Here is a 27,025-nt window from a genome sequence, read left to right as displayed (position 1 = left end):
CTAAAACATCATGGTATCTTGGATTCTCTGAAGTAACTATCCACCATCACTAAGCGGCGGCGATTCGCTAATCACTTCTGCATTCAATCCAGAATTAACGTCTTGTAAAATTGGCTTTACTTGAGAATCTGCCACTTCCAAAATGTCATTGGGCCAAGCGGGTGATTCGATCGATTCGGTTAAGATCGGCGCCTTAAACATGGGGTAACGTGGCCGAGCGGTCTAAGGCGCTGGTTTAAGGCACCAGTCTCTTCGGAGGCGCGAGTTCGAATCTCGCCGTTGCCAATATATTTTTTAATTCGTTTTTTTTTAAACTGTTTTTTTTTCATATTGGACGGTTACTCTTTATTGATACAAAACTATTATTTTAAACCATAATGGAGTTGAATTCATAGTAACTGTGATCGCATGAAGTGCAAGAGTAGTTTGTATGTAAATATTGTTTATGGAATGAACGAAAAACGTGAAACTCCGATAAATAATCTAATTAAATAAATTAAAACACCTTAAGTTGAGTTCACAATATGAAGAAATTTATTTGATTAATTTCTAAAAAACTTTTGTATGCATTTCGACAAAATATATTTGTCATCTTCAGCAACACGCAAAAGAGAACAAAGAGAAAAAGTATATGCGACAACGGAGTCGGTGTTATGACTAAAGTGATTTGTTTACAATGTAAATGCGTAACGCTATGAAAAAAAATTGTGGGGTGCACAATACAATTAAACAAATTTGAAGAGATCAGTGTCTATGTTGCCGTTATCTATATTGATGTTATTATCGTCTCGTTGTAAGTAATAGAATTCGTATGCGTCTAAACGACTTGGTTCGTTTACTTGTTTGAGTAGCTTAACGTTATTGATTGATACATCGAGATGACTATTGTAAAGAGCATGTTGAGCGAACGCTGACTTCTTCGGTTGATTTAATTTGATGCAATCGGTGTGTTCTTTAAACCGTTTGGAAAGTGTTCTTTTTGTTTGGCCATAGTATTTTTTCCCACAATCTGTGCAAGTTATTACGTATATGCCAGCCTTGTCTAAATAGTCGTTAATTTATCTTTGGTTGAGCCTTGTAATTGTTTTAGTTTACTACTAGGCTCAAAAGGAAGACACAACCGTTTCAAATTATTATTAGTAGATCAGTGTTGGGTAATTGTAAAATTTTTGGTATCTAGATAAGATGAGATTTTTTTAGTTTGCGAAAAATTTATCTAGGTATGATACCATATCTTATCGTAAAAACCCGCAAAGATAAGATAATATCTTGGGTGTATCTTAGATACTTTCAAAGATATTTTTAAGCAGAAAAAATCAGAAAAATTTTGGACTTTAGATACTCAAAAGTATCTATATAACTCTAAGATAAGATATAAGATATCATCTTATCTGGCATCTTATCTGGTATCTCATCTTATCTAATATCTTTTCCCAACACTGTGTTAGACCACGATGGCCGACCTCAATAACCGTGTTAAATGATGTTAAAATCGCTTAATTCGTCAAAAAATTTCATTTTAAACCATTTACAACGGTCCATCATGGTCGGACATCACGGTTAACACGGTTTACCACGGTCCATTCTCCTATTTTATCAACAAAAACTATAAAATACAGGCTAAATAACGCTAAAAATACGGTTTTTTGACCATAGTGACCGTGTTAGACCACGATGGCCGGTCCCGATACTTCTATATTTTTTTTACATATGGGACGGTTACTCGATCGCTTTGCTAACTCGTAACCTTATCTCTTGAAAAATTTCAAAAGTATTATTAAGGCCATTAATTATTATGGTTTTTAAGCCGTTTACCACGGTTTGACACAGTCCACCATGGTTAACCCAGGCTTCAACCGTTGGAAATTGATTAAAATCGGTCATGTTGTTAATATTTCACGTATTTTTAAAATTTTTACCATGATGGCCGACTCCGTAAACCATGTTAAATCATGTTTCGACGTTTTTTACCATGATGGTCGACCTCGGAAATCGTGTTAAACCATGTTAAATGGTTTTAGACTACGATGTACCATTATGTCCGACCTCAATAACCGTGTTAAATCGTCAAAACTTTTCATTTGTCAAATTTTTTCATTTTAAACCATTTACCATAGTCCATCATTCTCACCTTTTGACAATAAAATGTGCAAAATTTAGGCAAAATACGGTAAAAATACGGTATTTTGACCATATTGACCGTGTTAAACCACGATGGCCGACCATGATAGTGCCTATGTTCACCGCCGGGCCGAGACCTTTCCAACGGTACCACTTTTATCCGGATCGGTTGAGGCGTTTGGACGCCAACCCCGGACATTCATACATACATACATACTTTCTGATTTATAGATATAGATAGAAGATAGATAACATAATGTTTTAATATTTTTTATTCGAAATCTTCCGTGAAAGAACCAAAGTATTTTAAATGCAATTAGAGAATAAATCGGCGAGGAAATTTTAAAAATGATTAACTTTCATTAATCAATTTTAAACAAGCAAATTTACTTCTAAGATTGTTTTAAATCAATATTTAACTAACAACAAACTTGCCATTGAATAGTTTGATGTTCAAGTGTCAGGATGGCCGAGCGGTCTAAGGCGCCAGACTCAAGATTAATCTTGCTCATGAAATGTGAGTCTTCTGGTCCACTTCTGTGGGCGGGAGTTCGAATCTCCCTTCTGACAATATTTTTTTTTTGCTTTTTTATTGTTCATTCTTTTTTTAAAGATTTTTTTTAGTTAGTTAAATTTAGAAAGTATACATTTCTGATATTGACCTGACTTTAAAATAGGATATTCTTTTTAAGAAAAAATAGAGCGAGACATTTTCGGTGGTGTCGAAATGACTTAAAAGAAAAATTAAAAAAATGTAAAATTGTAGGCGTTGAAATTAATCTCAGCTAATCTGTTGATATTTTGTATCAGCAGCAGACATTCGAATTTTATTTCACTTAAAACACAGTTTGCCGAAAAACTTTTAAAATTGAAAGCTCAAGAGAAGACCGAAGGAGAATTTGATTGAAAAAAGTTCAGAAAATTTGGCGAATGATTTTATTTAAATAAATAGTAATATTTGAACGATAGTAATAGTTATCAATATTTGTATACATGGTATCTTTTCTACATAGCTAAACAATAGAGAAAATTATATTAATCTTCCGATATGGGAATTTTAGACATATATAAAATACCAATATCATGTATGTGGTCGGTATGCCTTCCTTTCGGCAAAATTGCATCCACTGCAACATATGTTTCCTGCCATACAGTGTCCTTGATTTGCACTCTTTTGCCACCATGATTTACATTCACTCGTCCAACGTACACTTGACATGATGTCACCGGCACAAAGGAGCTCGAATACACCGGTGTGCGGATTCTGGACCTTCTTCAGCGTCTTGAATATCTCCGTTCTTGCCATCAATTATCGCCAAAACCGATATCAATGAACATGTTATGTCAACCATAAACATTGATGTGAAGAAAAGGTGTTTTTTTTAAATAGAAAAAATGTTGTTAATTGTAAACCAAGGCCAAACCAATTTTATTCATTAAGTTGGATACACAATAATGCTTCTATGCAAAATATCTGAATACATTTTATGATAGAAATATAACTTTCATAACTTTCTATCTTCATTTTTTTTTTCAATTGAAATTGTGATTATACACACTTAAAAATGATACTTTAAATGTTCCAATACAATTTTGACTTAGAAATTATGGAATGGAATTTCAAATGTTTGTTTTGTTTATTAAAAAAGTCTGCCATTAAGTAGGTATGGTTCCGGTCGATCATATTTCAATATCAGAAGAATATATATATTTGTTTTGTTGTAATTAAAGAAAGAGAAATGCATCTCTCATAAGATGAGTTCCATCAATAGAAGCACGTTGTTCGACGTGCATAATTGTGTTACAAATGAATCGTTGCGGCGAAACAGTAGCTCTTATTTTTCTCCAAATAATACTGCAACATGAAGTTTTTTTCACACGGTTTATTTGTTGTAATACAACAAATAAACTATTCATAAAAAACTTTATGTTGCAGTATTATTTGGAGAAAAATAAGAGCTACTGTTTCGCCGCAACGATTCAAATGTGAGTTTTGATTGAAAGAGTTAAGCACAAATGGTCGGCGACACATTTTATTATTATAATAAAGAACTGACCACTATGCATTACCTTGAGTACCATAAATTATTCGCTGGTTGTCTTCAAGCAATTATACATTGAGCATACTATTGAGTGAGTGGTGCACTTAACTAATCATAAATTGGCTACAAGTTTTTTTTCCTTTGGAAATGTGGCAGTGCAAAAGAAATCGCTTCAAACATCTTAATAATTTTCTTTTTTGGCTTAATTCGCCACACAATTTATCCCATACAGTATGTGCATATAAACTCGACCAGCGATACGCTTTGTGTGTGTTTAACACTTGGTGTAACATAAATGCATGTGTTTGTAATATAATATAAGTTATAATTAGTAATTTCATTCGTTTTAATTGATTTTTTTTTTTATTATATGTGTATATGTGTTAAACATGAATTTATTTAAAAATAAATTGGTCTAACCTAATGGAAAATGCCACAAATGAATTGAGAAATATATTGAGAAAATGTTTTAGCTTCGTAATGAATAAAGGGGGTCACTCTCTCTCTCTCTCTTAACTCGATATAACTACATAGATGTTGCTATTGGCAGTTGATATTCATCAGAAGTTTCTGAAATTGAGGTCCACATCTTTTGATTACTTGCGTAAAAGAATCAATGAGCAATTATTTATGGTAGCAACTGGCTTGAGCTAAGGACTGTCCATCTCAAGTTTCAAACACAAACTACGGATTCAATCAGAAGAGATTATCAAAGCTAAGTAAGTATGTTTTGCTGTTCAAGCGTTATCGCTTGGTAATACATGGCTGGTGACAGTTTCAAATGACGATTATATGTTATTTTATTTGATTATAAATTAAATTATAATATTAATAACCGGGGATTGCGTTGACATATTTATATGTAAACGTCAGTGGCATCTAAACCGAAAACGCCATCTTTGGTTACACACCAGTAGCTTTTTCTGTGACAAAATTTTCACTTTAATTTAAAATAAAATAAAAGAATTCAATTTTAATCCCACATTTTTTGGAATAAATGATGAATTTTAATACTACGCTTTTCTTTTTCAATACCGCAAAATAATGAAAATATCTGTGCATATTAGAGATAATTTTACTTGAAATAAAAATTAAATTAAATTGAATTTGCATTTTTTTACCGAGCAAAATAGCATATTTTACTCATGCGCGAATTTCATTTTACTGATACATTTTTTCATTTAACTGTGCAAATAAATAAATAACTTAGCATTTTATATATCCCCATAAATCCTCATTTAAATTATTGAAACCATTTTTAAAATCATTTGTTGAAACAAAATTCATTTTACTATTAATTGCCATCGATTTGAAGGAGCGAAATTGAGAGTACACTGTAGAGATTAAAGAAACAATACATACACAAGCATCACATGTACGCTTAAAGTGGCCATCACAGAAACGAAGCTGAGTATGCGCACATGTATAAGTATTTTCATACACAGCATGTTTCGTTCCTCTGTTTTTCTATATGTTTTACTCCATGAAATCGACGACAATTAAAAAAATGAATTGGAAAAAAATTGTTTCAAGTTTTGTTTTAATATTTTACCTGAGGATTTTTCAAATAGTCGGGATTTGACTTGAACCCTTTTTGAATGTATATTAAACTATTTAATTTGAACCAATCAATATTGGTTGGTTAAAAACTAGGGGCTTTCATCATTCGTTCATACAAATTTATACACAATATTCACGTCCTATTCATCATATATACGATTAAAATTTCTCGCCTATACCAGTGAATAAGATGTATTTCAAACTTCAGTGTACACACACACATACAGTATTGCTACACAGAATCGAAGAAGATCCGCACAAAAGAGAACAAAAAAACATGCCATAGACGAAATATATACGAAATATACACGAAATATACACCAAATATATGCACTTATGCACATTTATTTGCGCGTATTACAGATGATTTTGCAATATAGTTCACTATTTAGAGTTTAAATCGTATACATTTGAAGATAAAAGCCCCTAGGTTAAAAAAACTCGCAACAGATGGGGAACAAGAGATGGCGTTGTCGTAGATTTAGGAACGGACAATAGTCATCATATTACCGGGTTTAATATTAATTTAATTGTTTTTCTTTTCTAATTTTCATCATTATCATTCAATCAAGTAACTCATTTTAGTTAGTAACTAATATAAAATTTGATTTTAACGGCAACTTTTTCATAATATATTTATGTGAAATAGAAAAACGGTGTGATTTGGCCAAAAATACAAAAACTCATCATCAGCAGTTAGATAGACGTTTTTTGATTTGATTTCTTTTTTCTCTTCTTTTTATTCAAAAGACGCTCTCAATTTGATGAAATCAGAGCATGCAATTGCATTTGTGATGTAACGCGCCACCGTGCCCACAAGTACTGTTTCAGATTCAACACTGGGTCGTCAATGTTCAATGTCATGCTCTGGTTAAAATGCTATGTTCTAATTATGTTCCTAATTAAAATACTGTAGTAGATTTTTTTATTGTTAATAATATTAGCCTTAGTTTAATTAAAATACGTGTGTTGTATACTTAATAAATCTATTCCGTTTAAAGTCCTTTAATATCATTATGTTGTTGTTTTCAATAAGTTAACTACAATGGTTAAAAATTTATAGCACCAATGAGCTATCACATCAACTCTCATTTAATTAAATAAATTTTCAGCGCCAATAAAACCAAGAACTGATGCCTATGTTGTGTCATAAAACCATTTTTAGACTTTTTTTTTGTCTGACATGATGCTGAAAATAATTGCCATTTCATTCTCTTATTTGGCACGTAGTTGATGCAAATATTCAAATTGGTTTCGCATCCAATTTTTTTTGTTTAATTCGGTTGTACTAATTGTTATTTTCAATCCATAAACATCAATTTAATTGAAGTGAAAAAAGAACGAAATTCGTTTAAAAAGTGCAAAAATACAAAAAATTCGCTATATTACTATAAGGCTTAAAAAAAGTTGCGTGAAAATAAATGGTCGTCATTTCAAAGACTGAGAAATTCGGTTTTAAAACAAAATAAAACTTCTTTTGCCCCTTCCCTTTATGTCGTCGATCTATTTGAATTATCAATTTGTTTATCGATTTGCTTGAATGAATCTGTTTAAAAAATTGTGTTGAAAAGAGTTCGTTTTTGCGACTATTTGAACTGTGAATAAGAAAATAGCATTTCTTATGTAACAAATTGTGCCATTTTCTTGCTGTTAAGATTACGAAGTGACGAAATGAGGTCTTAAATGGAGCGAGAAAAAGTTCTGCGGTTATGGTACTGGTGGAACGGAAGCAAATTGGGCCATTTTGACGTATCAATAAATTTATCGTGATTTGTTCAGACAGAAAAAAATCGTCCCTTTTCATTGGTTTCATTATGCTTCATTTGCGTCCATAAAGTATCCAATTTGCAAGAGCAAATGGCATGATTAAAACAACAGCCGAGATTAATGTGATCATTAAAACTACCATCAAAAAATAACAAAATGAAAATTCTCCATTGAAAATTAGTTTCTTTTGAAAATTGTGCATCGAATTTTTTTTAGCTTCTCTCAATTTTATCTACAATTCTTTGTGCATTCTCCCAAGGAGGTACGAGTCGATAACAACAATAACACGCTTTTTTTAAATGGAAATAATAAATGATTTTGACTATCACATAACCATGCAATGAGCCTTCACTACTTATGTCCGTGCGACTAAACATTGTACAACGGAGACTTAGTTCACGTGAATGGACTTTTTGTATTATTAAATCAAGCAATACTCATCGCATGGCAATGCATGTCGGTCTAGTAGTATGGATATTCTCAAGCTAGGTGTATTGGGGATTGACTACAGTGTGTTTTTCTTGTGTGTGTGTGTGTGTTCTCATTTGATAAAATCTTGTTCAAGATCATTGGCCTCAAGCCAATTTAGAGAGCAAACAAGATTTGTTCGAGCAAATAAGCACAGTTTTCATACTGTTTTGTTTTTATATTGCAAATTGGATTTTGGTTTTAGTGAAAATGTTGAAGAACTTACGTGTTTGTTGGAATAGAATTTGTTGGAAAATTTGGGACGAATTATGCGACTGGAAAAATAAACAGTTTACCTTTTTTATATAAATCCCCGAGTATAGAATATAGAGACTAAATCGAATGCATCATTGGCAAATAAAAGAAATGGCCGATTCAAAGTGTAGAAAAATGTTATGCGTTTTTCCGACAAAAGGAAATGGTAAAGTGGTTTGTTGTTTTTTTAAAGGTATTTTGAATTGTTTGCCATTTTGATCCATGTTGATAGTTTGTGCAGTTTACGTTAATAAAGATACAAGCTGATTGAAAATGATAGAACCGATTATTTTGTTTTTGTTTAATCTTAAATTTTTGTCAGATGTCGGCACAAAAATAGATATCGGTCGTTTTGACGAACACTCCATCGAAATTGAAAAGCTTCCGCGATACTCGTATGCAAAGTGTTTATGTTTTAAGTCCAAGTGCGCAAAGGATATAGAAAGAGAGAATAGATAAAGAAAATAGAGAACTCGCTATCATCTCGTTAATTATATTCTAATAATAATATTTTTTTAATACTTTTATTCGATTTTTTTTTCACATTTTTTTGACTATACGAGTTGGATGAGAATATTATAGTATTTTGTTTTTTGATAGGCTTTCTGGCGTTAAAATTGTTGTTTTTTGTTTTATAATTTCTTCTTTTGATTTAAGAAAAAGTGTTCTTTTTTTGTTTCATTTGTTGTTGTGATAAAAAAATCGATCTTTGTTATTCATGTTGTTGTTGTTGTCTGTGTTTTGTTCATTTGTATTTTTTTGTTTATATATATTTTTCGGAAACATTTAATTCGACACGCGACGCGACGCAACGCTGGTACACACACTTATACGTTAATTAGCTGTGTAAGAGAAACGATTTTATATGTATATTAGATAAAATTAATATTAGATATTCGCATCGTGAGAAACGGAAAAAAGTTTAAAGAGGGGAAAATGCTGTTTGGAGATGTGATTTTTTTTTTCAAATAAAAAAAATGGAACTATTCAGGATTGGAGGTGGTTAAATAAAAGACACTTGATTAAAAACGTATGCACTGGATCTATCACTTGGCGAATTTCTAATTAGGCTAACGATTTTTTTTTCTAGAATTAAACTCTATTTCAATTTTATCTACTTGTATGTGTGTATATGTGTGTTTGTTTGTGTTTTGTTCTTCTGCTGCCTTTCTTTCCACTTTCACTATGTCTCAATAGTTGTGTTTAAATACTTTTTATATAATTTTTTTGGTTCCCTTAAATATGTACTCAGTCTCCGTACTATTGCTGCTGAGTTCCTTTCCTACATATTTTGTTTTTATTTCACATAATATTAAATATTCATACGATTTTCGTCTACTATATGTAAAGTTGTTTTTTTTTTGTTTATCTTACTTGAATTTATTTTCCTTTGGCTGATGGCTTAATATATTAACTATAATTTTTCATTAGATAAGATTTGTCATTTCAATTTTGGAGGAAGGAGGAGTGAGCATGAGTGTGTTCAGGTTTTTTTGTTGTTGTCATGAAACAAAACAGATTGAAGTGAGCAATGATAAAAACGAAACAATTCATTTTGATTCGGCCAAGAAATACGAATTTTTTAAAAATAGGCGAGAGAAAACTACAGTGAGCATAGTCATGTTGATCAATGAAACTTTTTTTGGGGGCTCATAAATATGAAACCCAAACAAAAGTCGATTATAAATGATCAATATAGCCATATGTTCAGTGGCTATAAAACAGCATGCCAGCATATTTAGTTGAGCTACTGCGACGGTGATAATTGATTCAAATTGGACATTTTCACGGAATCACTGCATTTCTGTGATTCGTACCACATAAAATCAAGTGTACAAATGTACATAAGAGACGTTAGCTAGCATCACAATCGACAACAAGAACTGAAAGCTCTTGTGATCAAAATGTTACCGCCGGTAATTGGTAGTGGCTTAAGCATTTTGCAAACGATAAAATGTGAACAGCGTAACAATAGACGAGGCGATTAAAAAAGTTTCAATGTACTTTTCAACGACCGTATTCAAAGCGAATATGGCTTTTCTTTGAAAATGTTAAACGCTCGAAATATTGCACACAAAAAGGCTTTCCGAATGCAATGGTAATGTTTGCTCTCTGTTCGGTGAAGCTTTATTGTGTATATCGTTAAGACATCAACGCAGTGCAACCATAAAATGTGGTACTTTTGAAATCAACTCTTGTGAAAAACGTTTGTCCCAGTAGCTAGGGGATATCCATGCGAATTAGAATTAGCACATTAGCAAAAAAATAGGGAAATTTACATGAAGAAAATAGCAAAATTAGCAATAAATAGCAGAATTAGCACTGTACACGTATATACTTTAGTAAGCATTTATTCTTGAATATATTGAAATAATTAATTAAAATAAAATTCACAAAACAAACGAATTGAATAGTGTTGAACTAAAATGTATCAAAATATGTAGTTAAATACGCTTTTTCTCATTTTTAAATAAAAATATATTCAATGGCACGTAACCAAGCACATTTCATCTGTATTAACTACAATTTACGAATTGCAATCGGAAATGTAGATTTGATGACAGATTTCTTACTGAAAACGTATACGCTAGTGCCTGCTTCAAATATACACGTTGAAAGTGTCAACTTGAAACATTTACGTAAACACATTTCAGTTATTACGTTGACGTACTAGAGAAATTAGCAAAAAATAGCAGTATTAGAACAAACTAGTAGAAATACTAGCAGAATTAGTGAAAACTAGAGAGAAATAGCGTTTATTATTATAAATTATTCGATCTGCAATTCACGGTTATCCCCTAGCCCAGTAGCCAAAATGACGAGAAAAGAAGAAAAAAAAAAACACAAAAATTTAGAAAGAGAATTGATTGATTCTTTGATATTGCATACTAGTAAAATACACTTATAAACGGTGATTGGTTGCATTTTTATATATCCATGTCGTTTGAGCCATGCAATCAAACACATGCGAATAAGCAAATGTGCATTAAGCGTAAGCATTTGTGTGGTTATCAGTTTTTTTCTCGTTTTTTGTTTTATAATTGAAAGTGAAAAATTTACGTACAATATTATGTGCAATTGGGTGGAATAACCAAATCTCTGGTGTTTCTTTAAAATCAAAAATGAAGGAGCGCGCGCGCTTATCGATCCGATTTCACTTTGAAAATTTGTCGCTTTATTGAAAAGAAACGTCTCAGCCGATGTAGTTTATTATGGACGTTAATAATGAAAATTCGGAAAAGGAAAAAATGTTTGGAAAAATCTTTTCAATAACGTTGAGCTGTGACACAAATTAAGATTGTTTGAACAGCACACTATTTTATTTGAAATTTCAAAGTGATTGATCTAAAATTGCGTGTCAGTTGGATTCAATCCATTGATTTTGGTGACTATTTGAATGTCAGCATTCGGCGGCGCTAGAACAAAAGCACATAAAAAATCAAATTCTCTTTCTTTCTTTCTCTCTCTCCTTATCTATCTCAACAGAATACTCGAGGTTCATTGGATAAATCGGAAAACAAAGATAGGGAGAAATGCGCATTTGATCTGACTTGTAATCTTTTCTACATTGTCATCCCTCTCTTTCAACTCTATAAAATTTTATTATTAATAATCATTTTCTTCAAGTAAATAACGTAGTTTAACGTTTTTTTTGTTGCTGTCTTTACATGCAATTTTAAGTAACAATCGCTGCAGGGGCGTTCATTATGTACGCGTATGTATACATGTGTGTGTGAAAGTGTGTTCGGGAATGAATGGTTCAACACTCTTTTGTGTCGTTTCGACTGAAATGTCGCATGAGTTATATAGTGTTTTTGCAACAAATTCACTTGCCACACTCACTTTCACACATATACATACATCAAAAAGCCAAAATGTGATTGTTTCCACTGGGCGATGTGAAAAAGCCTAGGAAAAAGCCGTCATCTTTTGTAAATTTTCAATTGACTCATTTATAAAAGCAAATTGATGTTGGCACAAAGTGGTGTTTGCATTTAATGTACCATATAAAATTCAAATTAGCCGACGGCATGCAACTAATGGACCATTTTGTTGTTTTAGGTATTTTGTTCAGCAGAAACAACCGCATATCGGCTTCCATACATATATTTGTTTACATTATGTATAATAATGTTCTCTTTTTTTCTCCATCTCTCCCTCATTCTCTATACATTTTTCTTCATAATATTTTAATAGTTAAAGTTTGATTTTATTCGATTGTTTACGATCTATTTTGTGACATTTTTTTTCAATTTTTTTTTTTGCTTTTCCGATTCGTTTAGTGTAAATAATGTGTATTTTTATTTTGAAATAAATCTCTCAAGAAAAGTTAACATTAAGATAGAAACTACTGTCGCTTTGTTTTTTTTTTCTTCTAAAAATCTGCTTCCGTTAACATATCACTTTTGTTGTTGTTGTTTTTTTGATCAAAGAAAATAAAAGAGCTCTTAAATAGGCGATTTTTTTTTTCTGGACCCAATTTCTTTGCGTTACGCGGAAGTTGATTGGTTTGCTTTTGAAACAACATCGGTATCGAACATCAATGTAGCATTCACTGAAGATGGAAACAAGACACTGTATTCAACATTAAATGAAGAACACACCAGTTCGTGATGGGGCTGGGTCCCGCCAAATAAATACACTTCAGCAATATGACTTTTCAATCTCCTTTTTTAAGTCTTCACAAAGAAGGGAAGATAAAATCTAGTTCAACGTTCCAAATATTTCGGCTTTTTCTCCATTGTACGATACAAAATCCATTCTTTTTTGTGTGTGAAGAAAATCCAAAGTACACCGTTTTGACTACCGAAATCAGTAGTGGCTTCCTCCATCACTGGAACCGAGACGAAATACATTTCATGATAAATAAATTATTTACCAATGGTAAAAGAAGATTGGCACTTGAATTACTATGTGTAAGTACAAGGATGTAAGTGAAGACATTGAACATATTTATTCTTTCAGTTGACAATGGCAAAAGTAATGAAAATACGGTTGTGCCTTCGCAATGTGTATTTTGCGCGAAAACAAATTTTTTCAAATAAAATTTGTTTTTTTTTTTTTTGCGACATTTTGACACATTTTGCACACTTGACGGTAACCAAAATACTATCACAACTATTGATATAAGTAAAAAACACTTCTTTCGAAGTTCACAGTGTGACGCAATACTGTAAATCTAAAAATGGTCTGATATAAATTTTCAGTGACGCGTTCACTCAAATATGTACAAAATGTTATTATTACGTCGCCTCTTCCGCCGCAAAAAATATGGAAACGTACACTCTTTGTAAAAATAACTAAACCGTTCTCCCATTTATTTAAAATTGTATATACTTGCAGCGGCTTAGTATTTTTATGGACATATTACAAAAAATAAAAATTGAAAATAATTGCTTTAAAGTAAAAAACAGCAGATTTTTCGTTCAAAGTGAAACATAACTTTTAGACATGTAAATAATTTTGTGTTTGCATTTTAGAGGCGACGCAATAATAACATTTTGTACATATTTGAGTGAACGCGTCACTGAAAATTTATATCAGACCATTTTTAGATTTACAGTATTGCGTCACACTGTGAACTTCGAAAGAAGTGTTTTTTACTTATAATCTATTACTCCTTGGTGTAATAAATAAAAGTCCCATTAATTTATATAAAACAAGTCTTATTTCGCACCTCGTGTGAACCACATGCATGAACCATAAATCGTTCAGGATTTGAAACCAAACCACACAACAAAAAGACACGTACAATTGGTATACAAAACATCGGCATTGGTGTTTGGCATACGTGTACGGGCTCGAAATGCGTGTTGGCCCGACTTAAACGTTCCGTGTAAAAAGATTCATTGGGCATATACATACACATAACATCATAACATAGGAATGACAACGAAATTCATAATACATATAAAATTAAATTGTGTAAAAACAACAATAAACAAATCAAATAGAATAGTCAATGTCATCCTAACATAGCCATGTTCTTCAACATTCTTCATTAAATGACTTTTTTTAAAACATAAATATAACCATCTGCTAATTCATTTGTTCCACTGTCCCATTTTTGGTATTAGTAGATAGATTTTGTCATAACATATATACTTTTTTTGTCATGTGAAGTGTAAATCTAAATATATATATATATATATAATTTTCTGTTTTCTTTTGTTATTTCTTTATAATTTTTAATTCAGGTAACATTTCGAATGCAATTGATTTTTCATTATATATCCAATCAATTAGGAAGCCACCCTAAGCTAATTCATTTTTTGCTCATCTCACATTTTGTTCCACTTCTTGTAAATAGATTTCTTATAGCTCTATATTCGATAAAATATCATTTATAAATCAAACATTGTTATCTGCTCACTTGGTTCGAATAATTTTAATAATTTCTTCATGCATTGTTCATTCTTTTTGAATGTGGTTTGTGTGTGTTTTTTAGTTTGTTTAATGTAATTCATATCGCATTTCAACAAATTTGTTTCACTTGTTATGCATGATAGTGCAGTGTGGTTTGAGATATTTCGTTTGTTGTTGTTTGATTTTGGATCGCATCCAAAAGTTGTGTACATTTACAATTTGTCGAGATATACATACATAGCCAGAGAATATTTGGTGTTGCACCGACACAGACACACACATCAAATGCGAGACAAAATTCTTACTGTCAACTTTTTTGCACTCATTCGCTTTCGTTGTGGGCAATCTGGATTTGCATATTTTATATTCAATTTTAAGTCGATATAATGAAGTGCAAAACCGAAATTGACCACAACAACCGGTAGACATGTGGCGTCTGTCTATGACCAGGCCGAACAATATTGAGTTACAGCAACGAAAAAATGTCTAATCCTTTTCGGTTTTCGCAGACGATACTTCACCTTTCTGTCTCGCAACACATTTCGACCACATATCATTGCAAGAGACTTGTATCAATGTGTTTAAAAAATTCACATTAGTTGACCGCAATAGAAATGTTTTTAGACACAATCACCGCTCTCTCGTCACAAAGAGAGAACCATCAGAGATTAAGGATATGCACGATGCACTTAAAATTTTAATGAAAATCGTATAGAAAATGTCAATAATTGGAATATGCATTTTTTTACATTGAATTTAATCTGATAAATGTGCATTTTATCACGATTACATATGAGAAGCGAACGCGATGCTTGAGTGTTGTCTGTTCAATGTTGATTGCTCCAATTTCAATATGCTTTTTTTCTCTCTCACATAAATCGGTGTGAATGAGTAGAGGAAAATGCCATGAAGTAATACAATGATGTTGACAATACAACCACATGAATGCATTGAGTGTGTGGCATCGATTTATAAATGGTCGGATTCGATTTAAAATATGTGCTGGATATAAATTAATTGTTCAATTTTAATTCTCTCTCTTTCTCTATCTATCTGTTCATTGCATACACATTTGAGCGAACGAGCGCGTTTGCGTTCACTACACGAATGCAAATAGTTATGATGATTGAAATTTATTAATGGAATTTCCATTGAGTGTGCGGTGTCAGTGAAATGATGCAATTTAATATCGTCATAAAAACATACCAAGCATTCTACTGGCCAAACTGTATGGTAGCACACACACGCACAGCATATGTTACATTGTACACGAATGAGTTACTAATTTCAGGATTGACTCTTTATATTGTTTATAGACGGAACAAACAAAAATGTAATGTTTTTTGATTCATTTTAACGTTGAAAAATGTAATGTTTTGGCCCAGTTTAGTGGTAATTTTTGAAAGAATTGTATGCAAAAAAGTAATATATTTCAATAGAATATTTCCATTTATTTGTCTCACTGGCGTGAGACTTGATGTCGGAGTTGAAGTTTAAAGCATTTTTATAAACAATAATCGCATCGCATACATAAACATTTCTCTTTTCGATTGTGTTTACATAAAACGTTTCGACAGACTCCGTGTGATAGCTATGTGTGTTCGTTGATTAACAGTATGCTTCGTAAGCAATAACAGCATTAAAACAACGTATTGATTATTCAAATGCATTTCTGTCTACATATACATTATGTATCACTCTGTGTATTCACTCAGATTTTTCTTAATTTGCTTGTGTCAGCAAAATTCAGATTTCAACCGAAAATCACACATCTCTCTTTGTTTATAATTTGACATTTCTCGCCGACGTTCATTTTGCTTGTTACTTCAAATGTGTACGGTGCATTGTGTTGATTAGTTTCAATCGCAACATTTCAGAAGGAGTTGTTTTGTAAATCAGAACACAATATATTCTGATGGTGAAATGAAAGTGACTAAATAAATCGTTTTCTTCGACAACACAAATAAAATCTCATTTTCATATCAAAACGTTTGAAAAACAGTTTCTGTTCATTTTCAAAATCGTCATCGGCCATTTTTAATAAACGTTTACTTTTGTCGATTCAACAATAATTCTCTATAAATTCGGGTGCATTTTTGAGGTGATTCCACTGTTTAGTAAAGAATTTCACAGCAGTAAGTGTAGCGTCTCTTTGACCGCTCTATATTTGTATATATATTTTTCAAATGAAAAAGTGTTTTAATTAAATTTATGCAATTATTTAATCTCTCTCGCTAGCCTTGTGTTCCAATTGTCGACCATTGCATCGTGAATACAACATTTTCGAACGCGCTTTTTGTCATTTTGCAGTGAATGTGACAGTGTTGTTGGTAAGTACTCAAAAACGAACCATTTTTCTTGATTTTTTTTTTGAAGTGATCAATGGACTGTGTGTCACGAATTTGACAATTTTTTTCGTGTTTTTTTTCTGAACAGATTTAATTTTCATTACAATGAAGAGGAGACGTGCAAAAATAAATTCAGCCTTTAAGAAAAATACGGCAAAATTGAACGACAATGAAGAGTTGCGATCGATAAAACTGTCAGCGCCTTCGGTATTCAAGTCTGAATATTGGGAAGCGCTAACAAATGATACGATGGTACAGTAATATGCTACCTAGGTTCGACATTGTTTTTATATGTTGTCAACATTGCAGCAGATAACGATGATTGGCAATATTTCATTGACAGTGCTGGAAAAAATGTTATACGTGAGTGTTTCGCCGCCGTATCACGAGAAAATTTGGAAAATCCAAAACAACCGAAAATACCACGTGGATTCCTTGAAATGATTGCCGATGATCAATTTGAATGGCCAAGTAGGTACCAAATGGGCAACGCATTTGAATACTTGAATCAACAATATTTGTCAAATGTTACGACAAATTTGACAACGCATTTAGATAATATATTGGAGAACTTCTTGCAAATGATTCGCTATAAATTGAACGAAGACCCTAATCGGCTCATAAAATTTGATGGCATTGACATAAGAAATGCAAAGAACAATCTTATGTTCAATCAAGATTGTACCGGAGGCGATCAACACCGAACGAACAAAATGAATGAGTTGTATGAACAAGTCGCCGTACGCTGTTTACCATCATTTCGCAACCATTTGTCAATGATTGAATACATCGAGAAAAAGTGGTTTGAATCGTTGTGGTTTTTCATCTTCATTCAACGTGAAATAAGTATATTTTTGGAAGAGCATCACGATCTTGTGCAATTATGGCTACGACACCAACGCCATCCGCTTTTTTATTGCAAACCATCCAAGCCATTGCCACCAAAAATAAGAAATTTCACCGTCATACCGATATGTGACCCGCAGTTGAAACACATTAAATTCGATCAAGTTGATTTGATGAGCCTGCTGGCCCAATGGAAAGTTGTGCCGAAGATATTTAACAATGATCATGGAGGGCATAATATGTATAGCCGTAACTATTACAAGGAGAACGAACATGAAGCATGGGCCATTTTGTTCAACATGGACAAGATCAACGAGATCAAGAAACCGAACCAACAGTTTCATCACATGATAGTCTGCGATAGCGTTTCCGCGTCGGTATTGTACAGAACACCAAAGCCTGAGATCGAGAATAATGAGTATAAATGAAAACTCGAGAACAATGAGTATAAATACATCGTCGCAATTGATCCCGGTATGAAAACATACTGAGCCGGAATTCGTCGGAATATTGAAGATCGCACTGAGGTGAGTTTATATTTAAATAAAATGTTTTCTACAAAAATCAATGCTCATTTTTAAATTTTTTTGTTAAAGGAAAATTTCAAGATATCTTCGAAGTCATATCATTGGGGTGCCGGACGAAAAGTCAGAGACAAAATGGGAAAGCATATGACTGCCAGATTCACGCAACGAGAGCAATTGGACCGTGAAAGCTATCCATCGATACCATCACCGCGAGGAATCCGATGGAGAAATTACGTCAGGCATCGATTAACCATGGTGAAAGATGCAGTGGCTGCATATGCTCGGCGACGTTATGCACGGCTTTCGTTTGACAAATACATCGGGTCACAAGGTGAGAAAGATTAGCTGGCGAAAGTAATAACAAAGAATGAGCCATCGCTTATAAACATCGGAGCAGTGGATATGGCACCCAATTCACCAATTGGCATAAAAAAGGAAAACGATGCCCAGGTACACGGCATCTTCAATGCAGCGTTAAAAAACTTGGCCATTCAGATGTACACAAAGTGAATGAAGATTTCACATCTCAACACTGTGCGAATTGCCAGAAGAAATTCCCGATTCAAACACAAAAATATCGATTCAAAGTGTGCCGTAACTGTACTCGCGATGCACCAATACCACAAGAAATAGAACCGTATATCTCACTACCACGGCTAATTGTGACGAAGAAGAGTCAACGACGCAAAAAGAAAGATAGCTGCGTGAAGAAATTGATCGCAAGGCATCATGGATCCAGCAAATCAACCAGCAGAATTTCAACCAGGGCCAATGCAAACGTTGTTCCAGATCAATGATTAAGCAGCGTCGAAATCAAAAAGAAAAAATATAATAACTCTGGTAGTTAGTAGCAAAGCTTGTATTTTGTGGCTTTGGTGATTGTGTATAGTACACATTGTCTAAATGTGTAATTGTACACAGCTCAGTACAGATTTATCTGTAGGTAAGTATTATTTTATCAAATGTTAAAAATGAATTTAATTTGGATGTGGCGCTCAGTTAAATAACATTCGAAAAAAATCCATTTTCGCCGATAGAAATATGGCTCTATAGATTTTAGCTAACTTTTTCTTTCTCCTTCTTTTTCTTCCACTGGTGACGTTGAAAATGACTGAAACTACACACAAATCCGGCCACAAAATTGACCGTCAACATATGCCCGATAATGGATGAATTTGCCCCAACAATTGTTTATTGGGAATTTAACTGCATTTTTCATATTGTATTTGTGTTAAAATTGAATAAATAGGGCATATATATCATTTGATGGAATCTATATCTATTTTCGTATATGAAAACATGAATGAGAGTTTGAAGTATTCTACGAGTTTATAGTACCAATTCGTATTTCTTCCATCTATTGTTACCGGCGATATCTCAACGCAATGTTCGGGAGTGAAAAATGACGAAATTTGAAGATCTATATCCCTTGGAGACATCATCTTTAAATTGTCAGGACTTGAAATCATCTCTAAATTTAAATGCATCCATCAACAGACAAAATGGTTCAGACTGCAGTCAATCATGGTAAAACTCCCAATATATAGTTATTTTGATGTAACTTGCTTCCCTTCTCTAGCTACACACAGAGATATTCTTGTACTACATTATGCCGAAAATAGAATTAAAAATTGAAGTGTCAGAATTACAGATAAAAGTCAAAGATTCATGCGATTTATAGCATTGTACTATGAAAACACTAACATCAATTTAAGGTTATGTATTGAAATTTGACAAGTTATATAATTCTAAAAATTGAATGGGGTAGAATAAAAACTACTTCTCGAAAAATTGGTATTTTAAAACGAAACCTAAAAAAAATTTCAATAAAAAGTGAATCAATTTTTTTTTGTCCAATTGAAGTGAATCAAAAAAATTTTGTTCAATAAAAGTGAACCAAAAAAAAAATTTCACTCGTTTTTTCCAGTGTAAAATACACTAAAATGAATTTTTTTGTTAGGTTCACTTTTATTGAACAAATTTTTTTTGGTTCACTTCAATTGGACAAAAAAAATTGATTCACTTTTTATTGAAATTTTTTTTTAGGTTTCGTGTTTAAACATTTTTCGAGAAGTAGTTTTTATTCTACCCCATTCAATTGTATGTAGTGGTAAGATTTATCAGCTGGTCTGATATGTCCAATTATAATGCTATTTTCAGCATAGTGTAGTATTAGAATATTTCTGTGTGTATTTGAAATAGTTTCAATAACATTCATGCAAATTTGCTTCTCTACACCACGACCGAACAAAAAAAAATCTGTGTATTTGTACAGTTAAGTAGCAGGGAATATATAAAGCGCTACAAATGACTCATTTGAAATGAGTATTGTGGACGAACGAACAATGCTTATTCTAATGGTTTTTCTTTATATGTATTAATATAATCATTAAGTTCCTAGATAAGTGAAAAATTTACAAAGGAAATTCAGATTTTGCCAGTTTTGTGTGCGTAATCATTTATATGAACGAATGGGATAGTGATTAGTGAAAGTCCGAATTGTTTTTATTCCATATCCTTACAATTTGTCATTCCTCTACTATAATATCGGTCGAAAAGATGAGAAATTATGAGAATGTTAAAAATCGATCCTGAAACGTGAACTCCAACTTATACAAAATGGCATATATGGCTGTTACAATTGATTTTCGCTCAATCTTTGGTTTGTAAAATATCTCTTTCTGTATCGTACACATAGTTGGATTTAAAATAGACTTGAATCACACAATGTTCAATATATATTTCGGTGAGTAAAATTGTTTGTTTTGTGTAATTTAACGCAATTTGGAAACACACACGGTTATCTTAAAAAGTACGCAACGTGAATGGTTCACAACGAAGTTTATGAAGTTTCGGGTTTTTTCGAGAATCACACACATTTTCGCCATCGAATTGTTCGAAATATAGAAAATATGATTCGATGGGAAAATAATATTGTTGAAGATAACAGACGCGAAACAATCAATCGAATTCGACACAGAAAATTTGAGAATGTTACAATCATCAAGTAAAAAAAGTCACGTGTTTGCGCGCAAAATTCAAACCACAAAACCGTTGTTGTTTTTTATCTCCCCGAAGCGATTTCGCAGAAGACACACACACACACAAGTGCGTGTGCATAAATTTGTGATTTTATGTGTGTTTGTGAATTGTGACGCTAAATTTCTAATTTATTTATAATAATTTTGTTTTACCATTCCCCCGACCTGATAAACATTTCAGATTAACTAAAATTATTTGTTCGACTTCGTGGAGTTTGTTTTCATATTTTTTTTTTTTTTGTTTGTATTTAGTTTGTCATAAATTTATCATCGCTCTCCGTTTTAAATCTCTATTTCCCAAGAAAGGTTAACTTTAAATAGAACATTCGTATAAAAAAGGAAATGTGCGCACGCAAAAACTCAGTAAATAAATCGGCGATTTAAAATTGCGGAGTAGAATCACAATGTCGATGCCGACAACAAAAAAGAACAAATAATATTGATCGTTGTGCCAGCATTCGGTGTGATGACGGTTTGAATTGAATAATAGTTTTTTTTTGTTCTCTTAGTCTATACTAGTTGCTTAATCGAGTCAACGCACAAACACACACAGACAATCATTTAATTAAGCGTCCACTTTAAATCAAATCGCGACGCATTCATTTACTGAGTGCACAGGACAAATTTTTTGTTTGTTTGCAATGTTTTATAATTTGTGTTATTATTTATTCGGTGCGCGTGTACTTTAACGTTTTGTATTGTTATTGCGTGCGCGCACAGGAGTACACTCATATAATATATATATATTTTTGTTTTTCATTTTGTTGTTGTTGCTTCTTTATTATTTAACACATTTATAATAATTTATTTAAAAACAGAACTAAAAAAGATACGAATTTTCCAATATGAATACGAATCGAAAAGAATAGATCATGTTACAATATCGTGCTACACCAAAAATCATTTCATAATGAGGTATATTTTTTTATTTGTATGTATTTGCCACTTCTAGAAAAGAGTTTTTTTTTGTTTGTATTTTGTTATGAGCAAATCAATGAATATTTCAATTATGTGCGGCTTTCACACAATTTTCACTGTACGCGCGCGCCGGGGGGATAAGGTAGATATGTAGAGAAATAGTTTTTTTTTTCAGTAATCGAAAATGTTTACTAGGATGTGTATGTGGGTGTTGGAGTGTGTGTCTACCATCCCAAAACTAGTCCTCGCCAGAAATAATTCCTGAAGGGCACGAACATGTCAACCAATTTTATTTTTTGTCTTTGTATCTACTCTTTTCCTTTTGCCCGCGAAAGTCTATCTTTCATTCATGCGAAAATTCTATTTCTCTTTCACTATATATAGAGTTCTCTCTCTCTGTGAGTGTTTGATTTAATTCAATAATTTCCTAAATATTTTTTTGTTTTGTTTTAATACATGTTTGAAATATTCTTTATAGTTGTTTTTTTATTTTCTTCTTTGTCTTTGCTAGAGCTAAAGTTTTTTTTATTTAATTAAATTCAATTTGCTAAATACTTGTTGTTGTTGTTGTTGTTTGAGATGCATGCTAAAATGTTGTTGTTTGTTTTAATCGAATTAGATTCGCTGCCGAGGTGGACAGACAGATTCGTTTGACAGATTTTTTTTTTAATTTTTTTTTCGGCTATATTTATTCACTTTTTTTGTACAAAGCAATAGAATGCTTTTATTTTCTTTCTTTTCATCATTTTCTTTTATTTTAAAAATTGTTGTTGTTGTTGTTGTTTGTGTTCATTTTGAAAGAAATGTTAAAAATTAATATACTTTGGTTAGTTGATTTTAGTATTGGATTTGGCATGTACGGCTCTGCGCCCACATATGTGTATATATATAAATTGTTAGTTCGACGTTAACTTTTTCAAAAGGTTCTTTCTCTATGTTGCTCGCTCGCTCATACATTTTTTTTGCTGTTTGTGTTAATTTATTTTGTCTTTTTTGTATCCCTAATGTGTGTTTGAAGTAATTTGATTCTCCTCGAATTTCATTCATTGATTACATGTAACACGACCATTTGCAACACATCAACAAATGGCCAATTTAAGAATAAATGGTGATCACTTCTCGGCCACCACCTCGCACCATCAAAACACGTTCTAGGCCTTCGGTCAACACTTCTAAGAATTCCATATCTGGAAATGAACGAAGGTGGAAAAAGAAAAACAATACAGAAATGGGTCATCGAAAATGAATTGATTTATTTTTCGTGAAAGTAATCTTGAAATTCAAAAAAAAAACTTACAGTTGCTTTCTCGCTCTAATCGTGTGTCTCTTGGCGGTCCGGGTAAATTCAAAATGACCAATTGGGCATCGTGTGATTTGTTTACAATTACTTCATTCAATTTAACTGCCGTGTGCATACGACGCACATTGTCTTCATCCCTATACACAAAAATGGAATAAATGGCAACCAATGTCAATGGTTTGCACAAAATGCAACTTTAAATTGTCGAAATACATACGGTTTTATGCTTTGTTTTGAATTCTCTTCATTGTCCGATTGCTTGTCGAAATCTTTTTCGTTGGATTTTAGTTCGTCCTTTTCATTGATTTCCTTCTGTGCGGGCTTGTTTGGCGATGAATGATTGCTTATATTGTTGCTGTCCGAATCTTTTTCACCGCTATCAGCCGCTTCTTTCTCTGTATTATATTCAGCTGAACCTTTTTCAGCATCTTTATTGGAATCACTTTCCTATTTATCATAAAATTTGTGTGTTTAAATATTCCGGTTTTATTCGCAAAATGAAATTTTCACAAAAAAAAACATTCCAACTATTTTTTAATCAAATCTAAAAACTCGTTACGCATGCATATTTAAAAACAATTGGGTTTTCTTTTACCTTTCCATCCTCATCGGTGGTATCTTTTTCGTCGCCAGGTTCGGAGAAACGAACTTTGGTTGCTGATTTTTGGTCGCTGGCATGATGATGATCGACAATTGTTTGCACCTAAAAACAATTCAAACAACATCAATCAGTCAACTTAATCGATTTAAATCCATATCATTTCATTTATCATTGTCATGCAAATAAAGGTATTTAATTAAAAAAGAATATACATGATCGAAAATCCTGCGGATAAAAACAAATTACAACAAACCAAAATGAAAATAAAAAGTTAAAACGTAAGAAGCAGTAAAAAAAGAAGGTCGCGGCAAAGTAAAAAAAAAGAGCACATACAAAAAAATCCGATTCATTCAATTGAAAACACGATCGTCGTTGTGGTAATCAAATAGCATGGATTTCTTTTGTTTTCGTTAAATCAGTTATTCCGAATGGAAGAAACAAAAAAATATATTCGCCAAAATTAATTCGAATACAAAAACAAAAGAGAGAAATAAATACAATCAACATTAAGGCTTTCCTGAAGTTGAATTGAAAAGGGAAATTCGAAAAAAAACGCAAACACAAAAAAAAAGTTCTAAAACAGGTTCCGTCATGCAAGAAATATATCGATACAAGTACGAGAAGTCGATAGTTTTTTCTAACGCTGGAATTTCATCGGATTGCATTAACTGCTTAGCTGATTGAAAACATTCCGCTCGCACACTTCTTACGGTACGCCATTGTGTATTATGGAAAAATGACAAACACGCACAAAATCCGAAGCATGTACGCGCGGGCAAATGGAATTGCAAAAGAAAAACAATTTCTGGATTTATTTCTGGTTAGATATTTAGCATTGAGAGATAGAGAGATTTTGATGATTGAAATTGAGTATCGATTATTTCGTCGTTTGCAATGCATTCCCATTGAATTATGTTCGAAATTATGCGAAACACAAATATTGCGAACCAAACTGAGTTCATTTCGGTGTGATCAATTCGGAGGGGATTTTTTTGGGGTTTTTTGCCAAAATTTCGTAGGTCCCTAGCAAAATCCATAAGTGGTCTTTGCAAAAGTTGAAGACCAAAAAAATCATTTTTTAGGCTTGCCATGAACATTTTTATGAAATATTTTAGGGAAGTAATCCAAACCCCAGGAACCCTCTTGAACACCTGTGAAGATCGATGTGGATTCATTGCAGCATTGACGCCGTAAAAAATGCTTTTTAATCGAATTTCGTACGCTAAACAGGTGTTCCACACACATTAGCGTTCGATTGCAATCTAGAAATACCTCTTGATATATTTGGGTAAAATGGAAACGGTTTGTGTTGGTCAAAACTATCGAAATCAAATCGTATTGCACAGACTTTCATCAAAAACAAACAAAGATATCTCTGTTATTTTATTGAACGGAAAAAGAGAGAGAGTGGAAAAAGAGAACATAATAAACAAATAGCTTTCATTCATTCTGTATGACTGTCTCTATTGTCTACAGTGTATTCATGCTGGCAATATAGGTTATATCATAATCGATTCGATGTATGCATATTTTGAAATACGCGTTAATTTCTTTCTTCCTTTCATAACACATAAATTCTATATATGTATGTATAGCACTAACATGGATAGATGCATGAACTAGCTCATCAAAAAGATTGAAACTAAAATGAGTAAAAAGAGCAGTTGCCATGAATATAAATAGACCTCCAAACCCATTAACCAAATGCATTTTAAATTACATCAATTTTATTTGGAGAACGGAAATTTACACACACACGCCCACCCTTGAAAAGGGTTCTAAATCAAATCGATCTCAACCACATTCACTTAATGGGTATTGATTAACATTCAATTTGAAAAATTTGACTTGAATTTTGAACCGAATTTTCGTTCGCATTGAAATCAACGATAAGATTTGGCATTTTAAATTTATTTTATAAAGGATTTGCGAGGATTCGACAATTCAAAGAGCTTAGAATTTTTTTTTTATAAAAAGAAACTAGAAATGGAAAAATACAATATTTGTTATCAATCACAGAAAGGTTTATCTTAATTTTTTGTTTCATCAAATTGTTCAAAATTGAGCTCACTAGAAACTGACTGATTTTTTAAACAAAGAATTAGAAGATGAGAGAAAAAAAAACACACGTAAATTATATTAAAATATATACAAAATCGGAGACAAAATGAATAAAATATGAAATGTTTGACGAGTGATGCATTTATTTTGGTACTCAAATAATGACGTTAATTTATTTATATGATAGGTGTGCTGTGGTCTTATGAGACACAATTCTTGTATGCAGTGTGGATTCAAAAGAATAATTGAAAACTTTTTTAAGTGAATTTATAAGCGAAATGCACTATCTTCATTTATAGAAAATTTGTAATTTTCATAATAAAATTTGAATAAAATCAAATCTGTTTCGCTCTCGTCGTTTTTTCCATATATAACCCGCCCCCTTTAGATTATTAAAGTTTTTTTTTTCGTTTGGTGAAGTGACGCGTGCGGAGAATTTTGCTTGTTATCTTAGTTTGAAAATCAAATTTAAACGAATATGATGAATTAACAATTCTTTGCAAATGAGAGAAAATCGATGTGAGGCTCTCATCAAAAGTATGCATACATTTATATCACTCTTGTAAAATGGCAAAAGCGAAGCGAAAAGTTTTATTGATTGACTTGAGTTGAAAAGTTTGAACGATGATGGAAAACCAAAAAGCTGAGAAAAAAAAAACCATACATACACATTCCAAATGATATTGAGTGTTTTTTTTTCCTCGATTTTTTTCTCATTGGACTTTTAACATTAAATATTTGAAATTGGAATATAATCTTCTTAGATTCGTCTAAGAATACTTATGAATGCATTAATTCAGAGAG

General features: G+C 32.2%; 2 protein-coding genes and 2 non-coding genes across 7 annotated transcripts in view; 3 read left to right on the top strand and 1 right to left on the bottom strand.

Moving 5' to 3' along the window:
- Positions 1-203: 203 nt before the first annotated feature.
- Positions 204-285, top strand: Trnal-aag. Its single transcript has one exon. It is a non-coding gene; the product is annotated as a tRNA-Leu (tRNA).
- A 2,295-nt stretch (positions 286-2,580) lies between these two features.
- Positions 2,581-2,691, top strand: Trnal-caa. Its single transcript has 2 exons — positions 2,581-2,618; positions 2,646-2,691. It is a non-coding gene; the product is annotated as a tRNA-Leu (tRNA).
- Positions 2,692-17,221: 14,530 nt separating this feature from the next.
- Positions 17,222-19,238, top strand: LOC116346564. Its single transcript, XM_031776705.1, has 2 exons — positions 17,222-18,300; positions 18,370-19,238. The coding sequence occupies exon 1, from the start codon at positions 17,368-17,370 to the stop codon at positions 18,199-18,201; it is 834 nt and encodes a 277-aa protein (XP_031632565.1). The 5' UTR covers positions 17,222-17,367; the 3' UTR covers positions 18,202-18,300; positions 18,370-19,238.
- A 2,864-nt stretch (positions 19,239-22,102) lies between these two features.
- The window catches only part of LOC116346528 (solute carrier family 12 member 4), a 74,383-nt gene continuing 69,460 nt past the window's right edge, over positions 22,103-27,025 (bottom strand). For all 4 annotated transcript variants that reach the window (XM_031776622.1, XM_031776623.1, XM_031776626.1 and 1 more), the window contains 5 exons: positions 24,155-24,262; positions 23,777-24,006; positions 23,557-23,696; positions 22,815-23,446; positions 22,103-22,114 (listed from right to left, as the gene is read on the bottom strand). In XM_031776622.1, coding sequence (XP_031632482.1) covers positions 23,355-23,446; positions 23,557-23,696; positions 23,777-24,006; positions 24,155-24,262 — 570 coding nt within the window. In that variant the 3' untranslated portion in view covers positions 22,103-22,114; positions 22,815-23,354. The remainder of the gene's footprint in view (positions 22,115-22,814; positions 23,447-23,556; positions 23,697-23,776; positions 24,007-24,154; positions 24,263-27,025) is intronic.

Source organism: Contarinia nasturtii, unplaced genomic scaffold, assembly GCF_009176525.2.
Source record: "Contarinia nasturtii isolate CC-2019 unplaced genomic scaffold, AAFC_CNas_1.1 Cnas_scaffold_1565, whole genome shotgun sequence".
NCBI lineage: Eukaryota > Metazoa > Arthropoda > Insecta > Diptera > Cecidomyiidae > Contarinia > Contarinia nasturtii.
This window is presented reverse-complemented; position numbering and strand designations above follow the sequence as displayed.

Excerpts from the sequence above, each read along its gene's own strand:
- LOC116346564 (XM_031776705.1), top strand. The coding sequence starts at position 17,368 with ATGATTGCCGATGATCAATTTGAATGGCCAAGTAGGTACCAAATGGGC.